We start from the raw sequence: 21,754 nt of genomic DNA, 5'->3' as shown, positions 1-21,754 counted from the left end.
GCAGTTCTTAATCCAAACAACTCGTCTAAACACTCTGCGTGGTAAATGCAGTAGAAGATCGAGATAGACACCACATCCAAGAGATCAAGCCGCTCGGATAGTGTAGTTGACGATCCGAATCGCTCTTCTCTGATTACGGTCAAGTGGAATGAGCTGGAACTGGGGTGCTCCAGCTCAGAGGTGAGAGCAGTACTTCATGTGACGCGAATTCACGCTTTATACAGTTTTAAGCGATGGCTTGGACGGAAGTAGCGTCTCGCCTTGCTGCGCACATCAAGCACTTTCTTTCCAAATGATCGCGAAACTGAACGTCTTTTGATATGACAACTCCCAGTACCCCGATACTGGCTGTAGCTTTAAGGAAAGTGTGTTTGACGAGAGGAGTACCGACCAAGTTTTATTTTTCATACAAAAATAACAAATAATCTCATTTGTTATTATGTAAGTATTTTCTAGGCATATTCAATTATGAGTTATCAAACTGACGTATAATGGATAATCGAACTGATTTTATACTCTTTGATAGATAGCATGTATGTCTCTGTCAATTGTCAATATAGGCGCAGATTATTGATTGTCACCATTGTTAATATAGTTATTAGTTAATATTTTTAAACTTCAGATTTCAGCCGTTGCCGGTTAAATTGAGTTTAATTTTGTTTAAATATATTCGGTAATCTGAATTCTGACAATCTTATATGATTCTGTAATAATTTTATTGAGCATCATATGTTTGTATTCTGAAATGCAAATATCAAAGAAAAAAGCCGTTGACGAACCTATGGATGTAGATGAGACTCCGTCTCGTGAAAACAGAGAAAACCGTAACGATGATGAAATAGATCATATATCTGATGATGAGGAAGGGGGTGTGCGTATAGGTGATATTTACATACCCCCCGCTCCCAGACCGGCTCTTACTTTCGATTCTACCGGACCAAGGCTTATCATAACACACATTCTAAACGAAAACTTTAAAAGTTATGCGGGTGTGCAAAAACTTGGCCCTTTTCACAAGGTAATACGATTATCAAAAAACTTTAAAAGACCTAAAGAATTTTTATGAATTTTATTTCACAGTGTCTTACTAAAGTTAGTTTTTTACTAGATAAATTTACAAACATCATGTTTTATTAAAGTTTATTTAGTTCCTTGTTAAAATTACTAATGTATAATACAATTTACAGAGTTTCACAGCTATCATAGGACCAAATGGAAGTGGAAAAAGCAATGTTATAGATTCTATGCTTTTTGTGTTTGGTTATCGAGCCAGCAAGATAAGATCTAAGAAGATATCAGTACTGCTACATTCATCAAGCAAATTTCCGAATGTGAATAGTGCTACAGTATCTGTGCATTTTTGCCAGATCATTGATGGGGTAAGTAATAAAACTAAACTTATCTAAATTTATATAATAATTATTATTATATTATTTAATTATAATATAATACATAATTATAACTACTCTATTTATACTAGTTAAAATATAGTAACATAAACTAAAGATATGTATATACAAAACTTATTAAATTACACATTACAAAAATGTATCTATACTTCTAGTTGCTTCTGACGAAGTTTATTTTTTATTAGATCATAAATAAAATCATAAGTTCTGAATGGATTATACAGATGTTCGAACAACTCTTCACATGGTCCATTATATAAGATGTTAACTTGTTTATTTTCTATAGCAGCTCTACAATACATGTTGCATAATCCTGCATGGGTTTTAAAGTCACTCCCACATATATCAGGTTCTGTGGGGCAAGGACATTGTCCAGGATCCAATTCTTGTGGCTTTGTTGCCACTCCTATTAATAATACACTAACTGAAATCAAATAAGTCAAATATTTAAGTAACTACTATTGAAACAATTACATATATTTTTTGTTGAACATAATGAAGCATTGGGCAGACATTTCTGTATTGTTGTCTTAAATTTTTAAAGGAGAAATTTTTTTTATTTTCAAGTTGCTTTGTCATGTATTTTCAGCACAATTTTTTGTGATTATAAATTTATAATTAATGCATTTAAATTGCAATACATGAAACATAAGTCTGTATTTTAAGTAGGATAATCATGAAAAAGTGAGATAATTAACATTGTAAACTTACCAAATACTAAAATAGTCTTCATATTGTTCAAGTGAGTGTGGATGTGACTTCACAACTGTAATACAATGAAGATTAGAAGTTCCTTTATACTTTATTTTACATCCATTTCCAATGAACCATATTAAATATATTAATAAAATTGTGTGACGCCGTTAACCTTGATGAATTTTTAATTAAATATTTATATTATATATGAACCTTGCATGTGTACTATTTAGTTATTATTTTCAATGAAGTCATACAATTTGGGATTTTGAATTTAATATATTTTCTTATACCTACAATTTTACCTAAATAGGATATTAACTAACGGTAAGAAGCACGGCTGTATCGCCGTTAAGTCGAAATTTTATCACGAATTCTTACTGGCGTGTTAAGTCTACGTTGTAACGTAACAAAAAACAGGGATGTCAGATAGTGAAAATTAAGAAGTTGCCTTTCATTACCTTTAACAAAGTTTCTATACGCTTCGCTAACCTTAAGATTCAGAGTCTACACTCAACGTGAACTATGACTCCGCGTATAATAATAATTTCCTTTTTCCAGTTCTATCCAGACAACCCAAATATAAATAACATAAACATAAAAAAATAAAATACAATACATAACTTAAAACTTTACTACTTCTTATAAAAATACCTACAGGTATAAATATCAAAGGTTTATTGGTATAATGTTGTCAATTGTTTCTTTAATGTAAATTAAGTCAGAGGCAGAGCATTTAACAATCGAATGGCAGTGAGGGTGAAGTATGAATTGAAAAAGTTGGATCTATCCGAAGGGAACAGGAGTGACCGGTTAAGAGAAGAACGAAGGGATAGACGATTATTGGAGCCAAGAAAATGGAAGTAATCTTTAAAATATACAGGAGTTTTAGGATCGAAAAGTATGCTTTACAGGAGGGAAAGTTTGACGGCTATGACGTTGGTGGATAAGCCAGTTCAGTTTCTTACGGTATTCAGTGATATGATTAAATTTATGGATTTCATAAATTAAACTTGTGAACGGAAAAAAGGACGGATATAGGTTTTTATTAAGATTACAATAGCATATATCAGCGTAGTCTAAGATAGGAAGTAAGAAAGTCTGTGCAAACATAATTTTAATAGGAATGGGAAGAAAATTGCTTAACGTCGCAGCACTATTTTTTTACGTTACTTATTTGCACAATTCAGGATGAGGTCGTATCAAGATATATCCCCAGATTATTGTCGGAGGACGCGAATGGTATAATAATTCAGTTAATAGTGAACGTAGTCAAAGTATCCCACTCGATCCTCACCACTTACTATCGATGTCTAAACATTGTATCTTAGAAGGATTTAAAAGCAAGCCAAAATTATCACACCAATCTAGGATGTGTCTCAAATCAATATACGTACGACGCATTTAGTACGGTTTGCAATGGTTCTTGATTGTATATTTGTAGGACGTCAGCATACATGTGGTAAAACGAAGAGATATTAGTAGAAGTAGACTTTGTAAAAAGTGGATAAAAAGTAAAGGCTAAAGAATACTGCCCTGAGATACCCCTGCAACAATATAATACTAGGATGATAGCGATTCGTCAACTTTGATACGCTGGCGGCGTCCAGAGAGGATGCTACCAAATCAAGCGAGAGAATTGGCGGATACATTTTTTGTCTTAAGAATGCAAAGTAGTACGTCGTGATCAACAGTACTGAATGCATTGATGAATTCCAATAAAGTAAGGACCGTTAAAAATATGTTGTCCATACCTGAACTAATGTCATTGGTTATTTTCATTAAAGCGGTGACTGTACTATGACCCGGACGAAAACCAGGTTGAAAAGATTCTTTCTGTTTAGGAAATAGCCAAATTGCTCAAGGGTAATAAGAACGCGTCCTTCCACTTGGAAGGAAATACTCCTGAAGAAAGAAAAAATAAGAATGAACAGGAGCAATCAACTGCGTTGGAGGAAATGGAAACATTAACCTTTCACATGAAAACTTGGGAAAATAAGGTGTTGGTAAATGTGAAAGAAAATTTGGTATGGATTAATAATTGAGATGATTGCATACACTTTCCAACACCTAGATATTTTAAGAATTCCCATACTTTAGAGTTTAGAGGGATCACAGATTTTTAAAATCTTATAATATTTCAAAAATGTGTAGAATTCTGTAGACATTTTTAAGTTTTGGTACAAGTAGTGTATTATTGAAATGTCTCTGAATCTGCTCGCTTAGTTTTTTTAAGAACACCTAGAATACCTCTACCAGCCCTGAATTTGTTTGGTCAGTGTATAAACTAACAGATTTTTTAAGTATTTATTTTTACTGCAAAATTTTTTGAATAAAAATACGTCTGAAAATAATAAAAACGCAGTCAATGTCTTTAATGATTTGATGATATTTTATTTTACTGTTGTGGTTTTACGCCTGGATTAGAGAAAGGCTGTACATGAGGTATTTTTTTAAATATTAAATTATTGTAATAGTCTTCACAACTGCCGTAGAACAAAATGTACAGTTTCATTCCCTTATTAATGGACGCGCATCTCATGTTACAAGCGCCGTCGTAGGTTTGCAAGTCGCTTGCACATAGTAGTGGCCCCGGTGCGCAGGTACATAAAAATCCATTGTGGTTTCTATTTGCGCTTGATAAAACCAGAGATGAAAGTGCCACTGAAATTATTTTAATATATATTAAATATTAATCATGTGTAATAACGTTAAGTGATCGAAGTATAGTATAGCGTCCGTTTAAAGCAATGCACTTGTGCCTTCAAGCAGGTTATAGGGGGTGTCCAAGGGTGGGAGCTCCGTTAATACTACAAAGTAAACCGCTTGCTACTTTGTCATTTGACTTAGAAAACAGTAACAGAACAATTTTTAATAATAAATATTTATGAAATTATATTAATTTTATTTGTATGTGTTTTAATTCCTTCGAATGTACTAACCCTTATTAATTTTAAATTATTATAAAATAAAAGTAACTTACCACACAAAATTACCACTTTCATATTTCCTGTATATCACGGCATATAATATTTTTTCGTTTATTGACTGGGTTTTTATATAATCGACACAATATACGTTAATGTTAAATTATTAAGCGTGTAATTAAAACAAGTGCGATTTATTAGAATCGATTTGTCATGAGACCCTAATGAAGTAGTAATAACACGTCATAACAGACTTTACTTTAGACTGGCGCTATTTAAAAAAATGGATGTCAAAAACAATGTTTAACCTGAAGAAATATTTTAATAATTTGTATAGTCATTGTTATAATTTTTCAAATCGCTATAGTAATGTGTTTGTGCAACATAGCTTGTAGAAAAAAGATCATAATGAAGAACATGCTCGATATTCTTTAGCTATAAGCATTTGATATTAGTCTGATATATACATGTATATATTCACGTCTTGTGGTTACGTGTCGATTATTTTATTTAATGCAACTTAAGAAACAATTGAATGTATATATACTCGTTAGAAGATTAAAAATTGTCTTTAAAAAAATTATAGAAATAAATAGGTAAATATTTTAAATACATATTTTAAAGACAAAAATACCTTCTAAGTTATCAAAACTTCCTCTCTCTCTCAGCTTCGTTGGGTTTGTTCGAACACTTATAACTCGAGAACGGCTGGCTTATTTTCATGGTTTTAGTTTTGATGTCTGCGTACCGAATTGCACAATAACTAATAAAACCCATTGACGGAAAAATAAAATAAAAAAATCTAATACAAAGTGTCCATGATTTTCGTAACTGTCATACATTAATTGTTTAACCCATCGATGGTAAACTCTTCTCTCAAATTAAATAACATTAAAATAAAGGTTTCGAATGCAGATATATCCACAATATTTGGATAATGGCGTATTTTAGATTTTTTGAAGGTAGTATTTATAATGTCAATAAAGAATAAAGCTTGACATATGTATATATTGTGAAATATTTATGTGAATCTTTTTGTTACTTAAATATACAACAAATCAAGGCACATTGTAATGTTGAGTGTGACAATTTGGTGATAGTAGGTAGTACAAAGTTCGCCGTGTCAGCTAGTATATACAAAAAAGTTCGTGTTTTATTCATCAACGACGAATTAGCGTGTGATACAAACAGTTCGTTGTAAATAATATGAGAGCAGGAGCTGTGTGCATTATCTTAAAAAAAATGTAAATGTGTCTTCTTAGTTAAATAAAAAAAAATGTTTTTAGTAAACCTTTCAATTGTTTTTAATACGTTCTTACAATACGCAATCAAAACGCCGTATGTGCCTTGAGTGTCAAAGTTATAATTGTGTATTTTAAAATCGTTTGTGGTAAATATTGTTGTTATTTTTAATTTTCTCCAAATCAAGAAGATGTAGAAGGTACGTGTAGAAGTAACTAATAAATAGAACAAATCGTACAGAAGATGAAAGAGTCTTTCATTTTATCACCGATGTCTTAAAGTCTTTACTCTGACTTGATTAGCGTTAGTCTCTGAACTCTGAAATTCTGAAGTTGGGTGTATGAAAACCGGCTTCATCAAATATATATTTTTATGTGCGGACGTGTTTGTTCGGAAATTAGAAAATATTGTAAAGAAACTGTGTATTACTCTTGTGTAACTGGAATTCCTAAACGATATACCTTCATGTCCTTTTTTTGTTTTTAAACTTCGGTTTCAGAGTCTTACTCTCGATTTGACATACATAAGTTATACTTAACCCTAAGTCTCGATCCTAATTCTCCCATGATGTCAAGGCAAAGTTGGAATTAACTATCTTTTATTTAAATATATCTACATAATTCGTAGTATTTATTTATTAAGACGTAATTTTAAAATTCCAAATTGCGGGAGTCAAGGCCGTAATGTAATTTATGTACCTCATGACCAGATGATCTCAAATATTGTCAAAATAAATGTAAAATTAAAATTTAATAAAAAAATACACATTCCATTTTAATATTTCATTTTGCTCTAGTGTGATTTATGAGCACCCAACAATAAGCATGGGCTGTAAATATCTAGCGGATTGCAGGGTTGGTAGGGATTAATGGGGTCCGGTTTCGGGAGTAGATCTTCACACGGGCCATTATATATAACCACTGGAGGGTTCGAGTTGTAAAGGTTTTCGCATTTCAAGCTGCATTCACTGCTGTACGTCTTCCAGTCGCTCCCACAGACTGGTGACGTTGGTTTGCAAATAGTGCAAAACGGCGACATTGCCAAGGCAGCTCTAGCCATTCCGAGGATGGTTACTGAAAATATTAAAGAATTATGAAAATACTAGCCGTTTCGCGCCCGCTTTGCTGGACGAATTAAAATAAATTTTATGTTTCATTATTTTATTTTTTTTCATATTTTTATTATTCTTCTTTTTAACTTCCCGCTAAGAAAATTGAAATATTTAGAAAATCGAGTTTTTAACAGATGTTGACGTTTAGAGGTTCTAGGAAGCCTCCCCGAATGTTTCCGCGGTGAAGTCCGTATGGATAAATTTTCATAAAAGTAAAACAGCAATAAAAAAATGAAGGAACGTTGGAATTTAATAAATAAATAGCCATAAACCATCTAGGAAAAATTTCGGTGAATGGTGGTATTTTCATGTCGATACGATCAGTGGTTTAGGCGTGATTGAGCCTCAAACGAAGACCATTTTCATTATATATATATATAGATGACAACTCCTTATATTGGCCTCAGGTTTTGTGTATCTGTCTCGTAGTCATTTGTTTTTTCTTATGGGTAAGACTTGATATTCTGTGCCTGTGCTGTCGAGCTTTTGGGTCTAAGTCATGCCAGTTTTCCGGTCATATTTCTATTACAATCAAGCCGATTTATATTATATTTGCATGGAAAACTGCATGTGACAAATGAATTACCGATTTTCTTTTTAAAGTATAAGATAATTAAATTAAGAATTAACCGTACCTATTAAACGTAACAGTTTTTTAATCATATATTCTAAGTATTCTTAAAGTATATATAAATAAACTTTTAATATAATCAGATCGTTTTAACTGGATATTAAATTATATAGCGAAAGAATTAAGTTTTTTTTCATATAAAAACATCAATTACGAACAAAATTTTCTAATTCTGAAATGTTTGATGATTGTTCTTGAAAAAAATAGCAATTGTGAAATAATTGTTGGATTATTGTATAATCCGTCTATTTAAAAGAGTTGTATTTAAATACCTATAAATCTTAATTTAACTGATATAGTTTGACACTAAAGGAATACAAAATTCACTTATTACACTTACCACAAGCAATAATCAACCTCATTTTGGTGTGAATATGTCTACTGGCTCAAGTTTAAAAAAGATTTGCTTTTTATAGGAGTTGAAAGATTTACGCAATTTTAATGCTGAATCATAAGTCCGTAAATTTCATTATTACGTTTATGGCCTATATAGATTTAATTGATTTTTCATACATATTAAATATACATTTTAATAAATATTTTATAGTTTTTCTTTAACTCCTTATGTTTCACTTTGCACAGAATTATAACAAAAATAAAATCTCCGGTTTGAAACGAGTCCAACACTGACAAACACTTAGGCTTAATTTGAATGGTAAAATTAATTATTCCTATAGATTAAACTCGTATTATTAAATCAAAATTTCATTAATTCATATAGATAACACACTTATGAACGTCAATAAATGCATCTAATCTAATTTATATTTGCTGCCAGCACTCAAATCAATGGCTTAGAAGGGGAAATTGCTTAATAAATCTTCCGTTACTCTTTGCAATCGCTAAAGTATTTAAATAATAATCATTAAAGTATTATTGGTATAAATATAATGACATAATATAAGCTATATTTAGCCTCAATTAATTTATATACTTAAAGAAAACACTTTTTTAACGGATTGAAGCTATGTATTATTACAAACTAATAGTTATGTATTATTTACTTAAATTATAATAATACATAGCTTCAATCCGTTAAAAAAGTGTTTTCTTTAAATGTGTAAAAGTTTTGTTAATAAGAGGCAATATATATACGTTAATAAATGTGAAAATTTACGTTTACTTAGGCAATAATATTTCCTTTAGAAAATAAAGAGGTATTGAAAAAATGGACAGAAGAATATAAATAAATATTAATGGACCTAATACATTTATCAATCTTCATTTCAGGAGGGCGATGAATTCACAACAGTACCGAACACCGAGATCGTAGTGTCAAGAACGGCGTTTAGGGATAATTCATCTTATTACACGTTAAATGGAAGGCGAGTACAATTTAAGGAAGTTGCCAGGATGCTGAGGTCACATGGAATTGACTTGGACCACAACCGATTTCTCATCTTACAGGTAACAACCTTTTATACCTAATGCCGGCCATACACACTACGGTCTACCGGAGAGGTCCACCTGTGCAGGTAGACCGGAATGTGTGTGGGAATAGACCTGTGCAGGTTTTCGAACCTGCGCAGGCGACCGGCGCAAGATCGAAAATCGATTCTTTCTAGTGACACCGTACGGTGTACCTGTGCGTGTGTGCGTGTACTCCGGTCGCCTGCGCAGGTTGTTAAGATAGTACTCGGTTAAATAGTAATAATAATAGTTAAAGTTTCAATTTATTTAATAAATTAACATGACTATATGTTTCCAATAACCAATAACCAATGCTTACACCACTTTCTTCGCTTGGTTTTCTTATCATTTTTCTTCAAAATTAAAGCAAGACCTAGCAACGCCAGCGTGTCATCGTCCACATTCGATGTCATCGCAAAGAGAACTGAAGACCGCTCCGATACACCGGAACGTCCCCATACACGCTACCATTATTCGGTTGACCTGCGCAGGTATACTTGCACAGATTACCTCTCAGTTAGACCGTAGTGTGTATGGCCGGCATAATGAACTTGTTTATTAACCGTTGCGTAGTGATGTGGAATCTCTCTGCATATTCTACCGCATTTACCATGGAGTGTTCAGAGGAGTTCGGACTAATACCTGCAGCTGAGTTTCATCATTGGACGTCAAGGCAGAATACGAACCATCCGTATCACCTCGACGTCCGTCGTTCATAGATATAGGGATGGTCGATACTTCTTGGGTTTCATAATAGAGTTAAGAAAAACAATAATAAATAGAAATACTTTTACTCATTTGTATTATTTTCGTTGATCTTATCTTTTCTATACTGCGATAACATATTGTTACCGCAGTATAGTTACTCTAAACAAAAACAAATTAATGAAATTTACAAAATATGATGTTTTTGTATCTAATAAATATTTGTTTTTAATAAAATATAATTTTTATAATGATAGTATTTAATTACTTATTTCTGAACTGTAGTTTTAGCATGGCCCATCGTGTAAGACGTAGAGTTTGACTCCTAATCTATGCGCGTCGCAATTCATGTCACATACTCCCGAATATGTTATATGGTTGCTTGCGCATATGTCGGGTTCTGGGTGACACATGCAAAAAAGTTCAGTGCTCGCTGCTACACCAACGATCAGGAGAAAAGCTGAAAAAAAGCAGATATTCATTTTTTACGCAATTTTAAAGGTCTAACCTCAAAAAACAATGGCCCAGTGTATTTAAATAAAAAAAAAAACAAAATGAGCGTATTAAATTTATGTAGCAATCATTTAAAAAAAAGATTTGGGACTTTAATATGAAAAGCCAAAAAGGTTAAACAAATATGTGTACATGGAAAACTTAGGGGAGTAGATTTTATTTGGTTTGATTTTATGAACAAATCAAACATTGTCTTTCCAGATTTATTAGTTTTTATCAAAAAAAGGCGTCGTATTTTTATTGAAGAATAATAATAGGCTAACATCGGCCGTAATTGGCGTAACCAAATTCAATTTAAATTACATGAAGATCATGTTAAGTTCGTTTTTACGTTTAATAAAACAAATCGAACAATAACCGAGAAGGACTATTATTTTATTTATTGATATAAAAATACAATAAAATGGTATTGGTACGTTATAAATGAGCGCATTTTAACATATGCATTCTTTTAAATTTTCGCACATATACATTATACAATATACATATCATTTATAAATACATGTATCATTTATAAAGTACTCGGAATAGTTGGTGTCATGGTGTTTATGATATGTCTTTTTTGCACCCCCACAAGTTAGATTCCCTTCTATGCTGGAGCGAGCACACACATGTAAAATTTTAGAAAAAAAATCGGTGTCTAATTGTTTACTGATTTACATTGATGTGTAAGAGCAGTGTTGGCCTAGTGGCTTCAGCGTGCGACTCTCATCCCTGAGGTCGTAGGTTCAATCCCCGGCTGTGCACCAATGAACTTTCTTTCTATGTGCACATTTAAAATTCACTCGAACGTTGAAGCAAAACATCGTGAGGAAACCGGCTTGCCTTAGACCCAAAAAGTCGACGGCGTGCGTCAGGCACAGAAGGCTGATCACCTACTTGCCTATTAGATTACCAAATTATCATGAAACAGATACAGAAATCTGAGGCCCAGACCTAAAAAGGTTGTAGCGCCAATTTTTTTTTTTTTTAAATTAGTTGACCGCGCCTCTAGAGCGGCGCTTAGTTCAGTTCAGGGATGAAGTTATCGACAGATGGCGCGGATTTTTTTTAAGGTAATTCTTAGTTTTATAATACAGGGTTTTAATAAATGATTATACAGCTTAATTAATTAGTCTGGCCATAACTACTTTAAAAGAGCTGAAAACTGGCTCTCATTTAGCCCAAACCTCAACCCTTTAGACTTCAAATTATGGTCAGTTTTAGACATTGCCTACTCTAATTGACACGGCGACATTGAGTCTCTTAAAAAATGTTTGGAGCAAGCAGTGTCGAAATTTCCCGTGCGTAGATCTATAGATTCGTTGCCAAACAGATTAAAGGTCTGTATAAAAGCCAAAGGTGGCCATTTTGAATAGAATATTTTTTTGTGCTGAGACTTTAATAAACATGTAGGTATAAATTTTAATAACATTACTTTATTTAAAAAATGCATTTTCATTTGTAACAGAACTTATGTCTGGACTAGGTATAAATAGATATACTTTGCACTATTAGACATGGAGCGCACGTCACCGACGGAACCAACATGCCTCTGGGTTTCGATAGAAAGAAATATATAATAAACTAGCAGACTGGCCAAGCGTTGCTGTGTCTAAGGTGTTTGTTATATTACATAGTATCAAACTATTCAAGGGATACGGTAGGATGGGGACCATGCTTTTTAGTGGTTATGCCATTAAATTGTAGCTTATGTGAAACGTTGGTACTTTCAACACAGCGCCATCTGTTAGAATTGTGACTGTCAAATAATAAACAAATATTTTGCAATAAAATAATATTGCGAGTATAAATTGAGATGTAAGCTATCCTATCTTTTAAGTTGGATCAAACTACACACGGTGTGCAAATTTGATTTAAATCGGTTTGGTAGTTTAGGAGTCCATAGCGGACAAACAACGTGACACGTAATTTATATATATTAAGATTAAGCTTCACCATAAATTTTGAAAATATAGGAAAACTTACCACACAATATAAACAGCTTCATGTTGTTGGATTGGATAATACGATTTTACCGATTGAATCGTGGCTTATATACTGTCTCGATTTGTATATTATATTAATTATAATTTATTATATCAGCGTGAAATTGCTTATGCCAAAGTCATGGCTGTCATTACTGAAATCGATTATTTATTCTCAAAACGCACGGGGATCGTGTAGCCCTCGTTTTCGTCAGTATTCATTTCGCTCGTCATACTAACAAGTAACATACATAACGTCATGATCGTAGAACAATGTTGGAAATGAAAAAAAATCCAAAATCCACTTTTTATCATTTTTGGATACTACATTGACTAAATATTACGGCTACAGTAAAAAAAATGGGTTTTAAGTTTCAAACTAATCAGTCGGTAAAGTGACAGATGTGATAAACGCACATACGCATGTGATTTTTCTAGAAAACGGTGTAATTTAATGTTATTATTTTTTTTGTTTTAAACAAACCCTTTTGTTTGCTTGTATGCCAATTTTCATAATAGCAGAATATGAATTTAAAAAGTTACGACAAAAACACTAATCATGATTATATTATTTTGGAATGGCTGGCCTGTAAAGTTTACTATTTGTCATATCTATCACTATTCTACGACTATGATTAAGTTTGGTTAAGAAACTTTTTAAAAAGTTATGTTTTTAAAATACTTAGATACGTACCATTGATTCTTCTAAAATTTTTTGTATTACCTACAAGATAATCTTAATATATATATATAAATTACGTGTCATGTTGTTGGTCCGCTATGGACTCCTAAACTACTTAACCGATTTCAATGCGCGGTTCGCGAGATATTCGACAAAACGCGTTTTTCAAGATGGTGGCTGAAGCGCACCTTAAGTCATGACGCTAACTTGGATTGACATTCAAGGGACACACCTGAACATATTCCAAAAAAACCGTTCTCTAGTACATTGCAAAAAAACCCCCCGGCGCTTGGACTATCTTGTGTTATCTGAGATCATACGTATTCGTTGAGTTTTTATGGTTCTTGCTGAATTTATCCTTTTAAAATTATTTATTAAAATTTTAATAATAGATATTTTTAAGGATGTCACAGGAAATATAATATTTCTCATGTGTAATTCTTATATTTACAGGGCGAAGTGGAACAAATTGCTATGATGAAACCCAAAGGTCAGACCGAACATGAATCAGGAATGTTGGAGTATTTAGAAGATATTGTTGGTACATCGAGATATAAGGTAGAATTTTCTTTCATAAGGTGTCATAATAATGACGTCGAGCGTGGCACGGGCTTCTATTCATTTCATTTCATTTCAAATCGCAAAAGTCCGCCGCTTACAACCGACAGTTTAAAGTTCTGCTCAGTTCATCATCAAATTTCTAAAAATCACGAATTAATTCATATTCATACTGAGCTTGGTCATGCAATGTTTAAAATGACATAATGTAAATAAACATTATCGATCTTGTGCAAGACTAGACTTTATACAATTGTAACAAAAGGTATGTATATATATTTTTAATTTATTTCTTCACACTTCGTTACCTTATACATAAACATACTTACATATAAAAAAGCAGGTTACATAAGTTATTGCGGCCTTATCGCTAACAAGCGATTTCTTCCAGGCAACCCTAATATGGAACAATTAAAAGAGAAACACTTACAGAGAGTAAAGTACAAGAAGTGCATAAATAATTGACAATAAAGAACACAAAATAACATGTAACACTACATAAGAATATATATATATATATATATATATATATATGTATAGAATATGTACGGTTATATGATTTTTAGATCGAAGTCAAATAATTTTTTTTAAAGATAGATTACTAATATTTGCTAGGGTGGTAGTTAGTGATATTAAATGTAGGTACGTCAAAAACTTCTTACAATATTTTTTTATGATGTAATGTTATCAATTAACGTTTTCTGATTTCTTAGGGGTGTGCAATCATTGAAAAATGTCTTAAAAGATCTGGTATCTTAAAACGAGTTCTTAGCTTAAAGTTTTCGTTCATTTCTGTAGGAGCCAATAGAAAAGCTGAATGTAAAGGTGGAAGAATACACGGAGATGCGAAAAGACAAATTAAACAGGGTCCGATTGGTGGAACAAGAGAAACAAAGATTGGAGCAGCCAATGAGAGAGGCCGTGGATTTAATGGAACTTACTAACACAGCACTGAGGACCAGAAATATGTTGTTGCAGAAGTATATGTAAGTATTTATTCCGTACTAGGTCGTATATTCAAGTCCAGATACGGCAACGGTAATTTGTAAGTAGATATAGTTGTTGTAGATAAGTTTTTAGACCGCCCAACTACACAACAACAACTTATTGGAGATATACTCTGGTAGCACTTGACGCTTTGTCGTATTTTATGTAAATTAAATAATTATATCATAAGTATTATGTTTGTGCACGCCGTCCGCATCTGTTATCGAGGCCACATATTGGTTCTAGTTTGTGAAACTTCTTTCTTATATTTAGCCCTGTAGGTGTGGCTATTAATAAATAATTAACTTTAATATAATGCGGCCAAAATAGAAGCGGCGTCGTCTGCAATCATTGAACATTATATTACGTATTTTAAAAAAATATTCAAACAAATAATATTACCATTCAGACACGAAACAAACAAAATAATAGAGAGCAAGAACAAAGAGTTAGATGAACTGAAAGAGAGTTTGAGCAAAATAGATGATCAGTTGGCTGAAGTGAAACAAGAATTGCGCGATAAAACTATCGAATTGAAAAATGGAACACAGTGAGTACATTTTTTATTCCTTATTATTTTACCCTATACACTATTATTGATTAAAAAACAAAAGTTTAGGGCTCAATCTTCTTGATTGATTTCTAGAAAAATACCAGAGAGGACGTACTTCTGGAGAGTTTATAATCAAGTTTTTGTTTTTTATAACACAATAAAATTATATAAGAAATAGAATAGACACAGGCTTGGTGCGTTCCTGACAGTCCAGCTGGAATGTGTCAACGACAATCTGACTAGGCGTGTCACAATGCTTATTCCCATACTCCTCCGAAACGGCTCGACCGATTCTTATGAAATGTTTAATACATATTCAGTAAGTCTGAAAATCGACTACTATCTATGTTTCAAATCCCTAAATGTTAAGACATTACATTACATTTTTATATCCCTTAATTTTCATCCCTCTACGATCAACCCCTATTTTTATTTGTTAATTAAAATCTTATGACTTGAACTCTGAGGTTCATATAGAGACAATTTACAGAAAAACCTAAAAAGTTTTCATTCCAAAGAACCGAACAGTCTCTGGGGTAGCATAGCAAAATGTTCCATGTTGGTATGTACTAAAAAGGTAGGCTAAGTAAAATCCCAAAGGAGAAACGAAGTTCGCGGGGGCAGTTAGTTACCTTATAAACGTGTTATTTACAATTTATATGTTACTAGCAGACTCGGCCAAGCGTTGCTGTGGCTAAGGTTTTTGTTATATTACATAGTAGTAAACTATTCAAGGGAAACGGTAGGAGAACGTATGTGAAAGGTAGATAGCTTATGTGAAACGTTGAAACGCTTTTAACACAGCGCCATCTGTTAGAATTGTATCAAATAATAAACAAATATTTTGCAATAAAATAATATTGCGACTATAATTTGAGATTTAAACTACCCTATCTTCTAAGTTGGATCAAACTACACACGGTGTGCAAATTTGATTGATATCGGTTCGGTAGTTTAGGAGTCCATTCAGGACAAACATTGTGACACGAGATTTATATATATTAAGATTTATTATTTACAAATTATATGTGTGTGTGTGTGGTTTAAGTGTAATAATAATAGTGTTTCTCCTTATTCGTAATAAGACATTTCTGTCTTTCCACTAAGAAAACTATGAGATGTTTAACAGACTTCGTTTTCTATTAATCTATAAATGCACTATTAAAGCGTTATACCATGAAATTTTAATAATAATGGTACGAGCGATAAAATTGCTTGCGATTTTATTTACTTCACGTTATTTAAGATACCACGTAAGCATAATTACTGATAAGAAACTTTGGGTAATTTGTTTGCAAGGGTTTTTAATCTATGCAATATAAAATTTTATAGCAATGTCTATTAATGATATGAAATACACAGACTTCATTAAAAAGACATACAAACGTCTTCAATAAAAGACGAAAAAGGGCTAAAAAATACATTTAAAAAGGCTAAAGATATAGCTTGTAAGCTCTCATATATGGGTAGAATGATTAGAAATAAGTATTCTCTACGCTCGAATGAGTGATCAATCCTTAGTGTTTAAAACCACATTCATACTTTCTCACACCCTCACTCATTCAACACATTCTGTCTTTTGTACAGAAGGTATAATAATAATAATTATATACATATATTTTTTTGTATGGTAGCCTATTCGATAACGCTATACAGATTAATAAAGATAATAAATAAATCTAAAGTACTAGTAGAAAGTAGGTTCAATTCAAATACAAACCATATATTACATGATTAGAATTGAATTTATATCTAATTAAAGCTCTCACGATGATTAGGATAATATTCTTTTGTTGTTAATTGAGTAATATCTGTATTATGCAGTAGAGTTTTTTTTACAATCATTATTCGACTTGAAAACGTTTGATGACCCTTTAAAGTTTTTACGAAGTATATAGGAGACAGATATAATATATTTAGTAACATAAATACATATAATTCAGACAGTATGATGACATGCAAAAGAAAAAAGATGAAATTGGAGATAAACTACAAATGTCAAAACGTAAGCAAGTGACAGTTCAAGCTGACATAACTCAAGGGAATAAAAAGAAAAACAATTTGGATGAAATGTTGAAGACTGAAAAGGGAAAATTGATTGAATTGGAATTGGTGAGTTATTCTTTAGATGTTTATTTATTTTTTTGTGCATGAGATTAGCCTATTGGTTTAAACAATTGCCTAAGTGAAGGCAACGTTGAGTAGTTCTTTGAATATCTTAAGCTAAAGGATAAGGTTCAATTTAAAAAACTAACTAGAGACCTATGAAGCTATCGTTAGTCGAGTGAGGTCACACATTGCAACCTATCTTATAGTTTCTTGTTTAAAATTCTTTATCAATTTAAAATTATTTATACGTCAAAGATTTATTTAAATATCTATATAGTCGCCTATAAAAAAAGTATTAAAATATTGATAACTATTTTCACAGGAAGACCAAATATATAATCTACTAGAAATGCGTACTATAATTACGCTAAAATTCAGTATTATTAAGCGAAGATTAAAGTTTCTAGTTAGCTTAGTTCTAACTATATAGAAATAACATAGTTAACGAAACATAACTAATTAATCGACGTTTTATAATGAGTATTCCCTCGTCTTTCGTTTATTAGGTAGTCTAAATAATCTGTTGAAATAAAAAACATGACGGTACCCTAGGCTATATACCTTATAATCTTTAATTTGCCTAGCAACATAGAAACCATAATTATTGTGCTTCTAATATATCAGATGACAAAGATAATTATCCTAATAAAAATTACATTACTTTATTTCAGGTTCCCGAAAAAAATAAACGCGAAATAAAAGATTGTGAAGAATTGTTAGGGAAACATGTGAACAGCAAGCAGCAGGCTGAAGATGAGCTCCAAACAGCTATGGCTGGAGTAAGGTAAAGATAATATTTATTTTTCATCGGATATATATAGAAAATGATTTAAACAAAATATTTACCCAAAGAACACATATTTCCTTATATAATGTGTGATGGCAATTGTAGATTAGCAAGAAGTACAAAAATAGTCTTTCTTCATATTTTAGTTTATATGACCTTTTACTCGGTCTTATATACATGAAAAGACAAATTTTATAGTTATTCTTTAGCTAGGGTAAAATTAATATATTTACGTACACACTACATTACTATATTAGTTAATATTTATTATATATTATCTTTCAAAATTAGTACATTCTATATAAACTTTTAACCTATTAATTTTCCAGCCAAAATTAATGATATGTATTTATCAAACCCTTTTTTTAATGTTTAGATTATTTACGTCCGGGTTATCTGGGCGAAATTGTGTTTACCAGTTAGATTATTTTCTATTTCATGCATTTGTTTTCTGTTTTGTATTGTGAATATGAAATTACTATCGGAATTAGTTATTATTATTTTATATCAAACTAGCCATTTCGCGCCAGCTTTGCTGGACGAATTAAAATAAATTTTATGTTTCATTATTTTATTTTTTTTTCATATTTTTATTATTCTTCTTTTTAACTTCCCGCTAAGAAAATTGAAATATTTCGAAAATCGAGTTTTTAACAGATGTTGACGTTTAGAGGTTCTAGGAAGCCTCCCCGAATGTTTCCGCGGTGAAGTCCGTATGGATAAATTTTTATAAAAGTAAAACAGCAATAAAAAATGAAGGAACGTTGGAATTAATAAATAAATAGCCATAAACCATCTAGGAAAGAATGGTGGTAGTGTCATGTCGATACGATCAGTGGTTTAGGCGTGATTGAGCCTCAAACGAACACCATTTTCTTTATTATATATATAGATAGATAGATTATATAAACTCGAATTTTAAATTTCAGAGAAAAAACCAAAGGCCTACAAGAGCAGAAAGACGTATTGCAATCGAAGTTAATCGAATTGAAGAAAATTGTAGATGAAGCGAATAAAAACTTTAAATTAGCTGAGTCAGAGCTTAAAATTTACTTAAGTACAGAGCTGAAGGAAACGGAGAAATTGGAAAGAATGAGGGAAGCATACGAGAAAGCTGTCACTGATTTGGAAGAGAAAAAGATGTAAGTTGTATATTTTTTTAACAGGCGTCTAACGTGCAGTACGTTGGAACGTACAAATAGGCATAGACAAGGAACGCTAAGGGCACCGAGTGAATTCCTTTAAACATATCAAATCGGGCCATTTCTATACCGATGACTTTTTTTAAAAGAGTGTGAATTACAGCCGTTCTTTTTATAATAATATTAATATATAATATAACTAGCAGACCGGCCAAGCGTTGCTGTGGCTAAGGTTTTAGTTATATTACATAGTAGTACCCTTTTCAAGGGAAACGGTAGGGCAACACCAGTCATGGGGTCCACCATGCTTTTTGGTGGTTATGCCGTTGAATTGTAGCTTATGTGAAACGTTGGTACTTTCAACACAGCGCTATCTGTTAGAATTGTGACTATCAAATAATAAACAAATATTTTGCAATAAAATAATATTGAGGGTATAAATTGAGATGTGACTTGTGAGCTTTCCTACCTTTTAAGTTAGATGAAACTGCACAAGGTGTGCAAATTTGATTGATATCGGTTCGGTAGTTTAGGAGTCCATAGCGGACAAACAACTTGACACGTAATTTATATATATTAAGATATTAAGACTAACCGATGATAGGTTTTTATTTGATGAATTTCGTAAACATTTTTGTGGATGTACTTAGCTAGTGTAGCTATAATTGTTATCATTGAAAATATAATATATGTTTCTTCTAGTATGCGCGGTAATCTATCAAAATCGGTGCCCACTCAAGAAAAGGAGTTTACTCAGATCAAGAGCCGGTTGGATACATTGAGGACTGAGGAGTCGAGCACTGTTACGGAAGCCAGAGCCTTAAGGTATTTTTTATGTGCTAAGTGCTGCTGCATAGGATTTGAGGTATTTTAACACGATTTAGGGGTTCTTCTGCGTCCCGATTTTTAAAGGGCCGCTACCGCACTGGCCTTCTGGCACCGCGAGTAGGCGAAGATGACACTTAACATCAGATGAGCTTCCTGTCGGTTGTCTCTTTTTGGCTGGACAATTATTATTTGGATTTTTTTGGAAGTAAATAAAAACTTTACTATTTCAGAGAATGATTTATAATTATGTGATGTAAATACTGTTTTATAATATTTATTTATTTGACTATATAAGTTGCCTTTACGGGTCACTCTAATGCGTCAAGTATTTAAACCATTTACGAAACCTATAAAATCCTCACTGGCATAATGTTCCAGGAATTGTAAAAGTGAATTTTAAGTGAAAATACACATTTGAAGGGTAGTTCTTTAAAACTTAAGACCACTCAACACAACACAAATTCCCTAAAGAACTTTCTCCCAAACCGTGTAGTGGCCGAATGGAATAGGCTTCCGGAAAGTGTGATCAGTGCACCATCTGTGTACACCTTTAAAAATAGACTGGATAAGTTTCTCCAAATCCCATAATACACGCGCATCAGCTTATTACAAGCTGCCAGTGTGTTAATTAAATAATAATAATAATAAAATACAATACCTAATACTATAAACAATTATTTAACAATAAAAGATTTAATTTAAGATTAAGATAATGTATTAAGTTTTGAATCAATAGTGAAAATATTCGTTTATTTACAGGGGTCAATTAGAAGAGTCGAAGCAAGCGATGAGCGCTAATAGATCTCGTGGTCGAGTGCTTGACGCTTTGATGAGTGAGAAACGAGCTGGGAGATTACCCGGGATTTTTGGTAGATTGGTAAATATTTTCTTTCTTAATTATTTAAATATTCCTTATATATTTCAACTATAACATGAAATTTAAAATAATTCACATGACTACTATTTTATGGATGCAAATACACAAATGTTTGTGTTGACTTCTGAATGAGGATTATTTACACAAACTACTCTTATACGTTCTTGGTCGGGCTTAGAACTTTTGGATCCACCCTCGTATGCACATAATATTTATATGTATTTGACACATTTTTATTTATTTACAACCCACCCAACCTTACTAAAACCAGAGTAGACTAAAATATATAGCTTGGCAAAAAAGTAATATTTTTAAACATACTGTATAGTGAAATTGCATTAGTGTGAGTACTGTGAACGCGCCAAGTGCATATAACACTATCTCGTACGAAGGAGAAAAACATCATGAGGAAACCGCTATGCCTAAAACCCAAAAAGTCGACTTGCAAAACATAAAAAACCAGCGGCCTTAAAACTTTGTACGGGATCTGATTTCTGAACGTATGAGCTAGTATTATATGCTCTTAGAAAGAAAAATGGGGCACAGTATTATTGCTTGTCTATTATCTTTTTCATGAAAGATCAGTCCTGCTTTACTCTTTTAATGTATGTATACTTTCG

General features: G+C 32.1%; 1 protein-coding gene and 5 long non-coding RNA genes across 6 annotated transcripts in view; 2 read left to right on the top strand and 4 right to left on the bottom strand.

Moving 5' to 3' along the window:
- Positions 1–563: 563 nt before the first annotated feature.
- LOC125052874 (structural maintenance of chromosomes protein 4) overlaps positions 564–21,754 on the top strand; it is a 33,695-nt gene continuing 12,504 nt past the window's right edge. Inside the window, exons 1-11 of the mRNA XM_047653923.1 lie at positions 564–1,018; positions 1,188–1,379; positions 9,247–9,423; positions 13,747–13,851; positions 14,650–14,837; positions 15,248–15,388; positions 17,335–17,503; positions 18,172–18,284; positions 19,217–19,429; positions 20,132–20,254; positions 21,017–21,134. Coding sequence (XP_047509879.1) covers positions 746–1,018; positions 1,188–1,379; positions 9,247–9,423; positions 13,747–13,851; positions 14,650–14,837; positions 15,248–15,388; positions 17,335–17,503; positions 18,172–18,284; positions 19,217–19,429; positions 20,132–20,254; positions 21,017–21,134 — 1,812 coding nt within the window. The 5' untranslated portion in view covers positions 564–745. The remainder of the gene's footprint in view (positions 1,019–1,187; positions 1,380–9,246; positions 9,424–13,746; positions 13,852–14,649; positions 14,838–15,247; positions 15,389–17,334; positions 17,504–18,171; positions 18,285–19,216; positions 19,430–20,131; positions 20,255–21,016; positions 21,135–21,754) is intronic.
- On the bottom strand, positions 1,055–2,263 carry LOC125052878. The gene is made up of 2 exons (XR_007117503.1): positions 2,121–2,263; positions 1,055–1,833 (listed from the first exon to the last, which is right to left on the bottom strand). It is a non-coding gene; the product is annotated as an uncharacterized LOC125052878 (long non-coding RNA).
- LOC125052881 lies at positions 2,354–4,764 on the top strand. Its single transcript, XR_007117506.1, has 2 exons — positions 2,354–2,432; positions 2,667–4,764. It is a non-coding gene; the product is annotated as an uncharacterized LOC125052881 (long non-coding RNA).
- On the bottom strand, positions 4,473–5,303 carry LOC125052880. Its single transcript, XR_007117505.1, has 2 exons — positions 5,089–5,303; positions 4,473–4,769 (listed from the first exon to the last, which is right to left on the bottom strand). It is a non-coding gene; the product is annotated as an uncharacterized LOC125052880 (long non-coding RNA).
- Positions 7,006–8,816, bottom strand: LOC125052877. Its single transcript, XR_007117502.1, has 2 exons — positions 8,357–8,816; positions 7,006–7,347 (listed from the first exon to the last, which is right to left on the bottom strand). It is a non-coding gene; the product is annotated as an uncharacterized LOC125052877 (long non-coding RNA).
- On the bottom strand, positions 10,202–12,832 carry LOC125052879. The gene is made up of 2 exons (XR_007117504.1): positions 12,613–12,832; positions 10,202–10,591 (listed from the first exon to the last, which is right to left on the bottom strand). It is a non-coding gene; the product is annotated as an uncharacterized LOC125052879 (long non-coding RNA).

This window comes from Pieris napi, chromosome 10 (assembly GCF_905475465.1).
Source record: "Pieris napi chromosome 10, ilPieNapi1.2, whole genome shotgun sequence".
In the NCBI taxonomy this organism is placed as follows: Eukaryota; Metazoa; Arthropoda; class Insecta; order Lepidoptera; family Pieridae; genus Pieris; species Pieris napi.
This window is presented reverse-complemented; position numbering and strand designations above follow the sequence as displayed.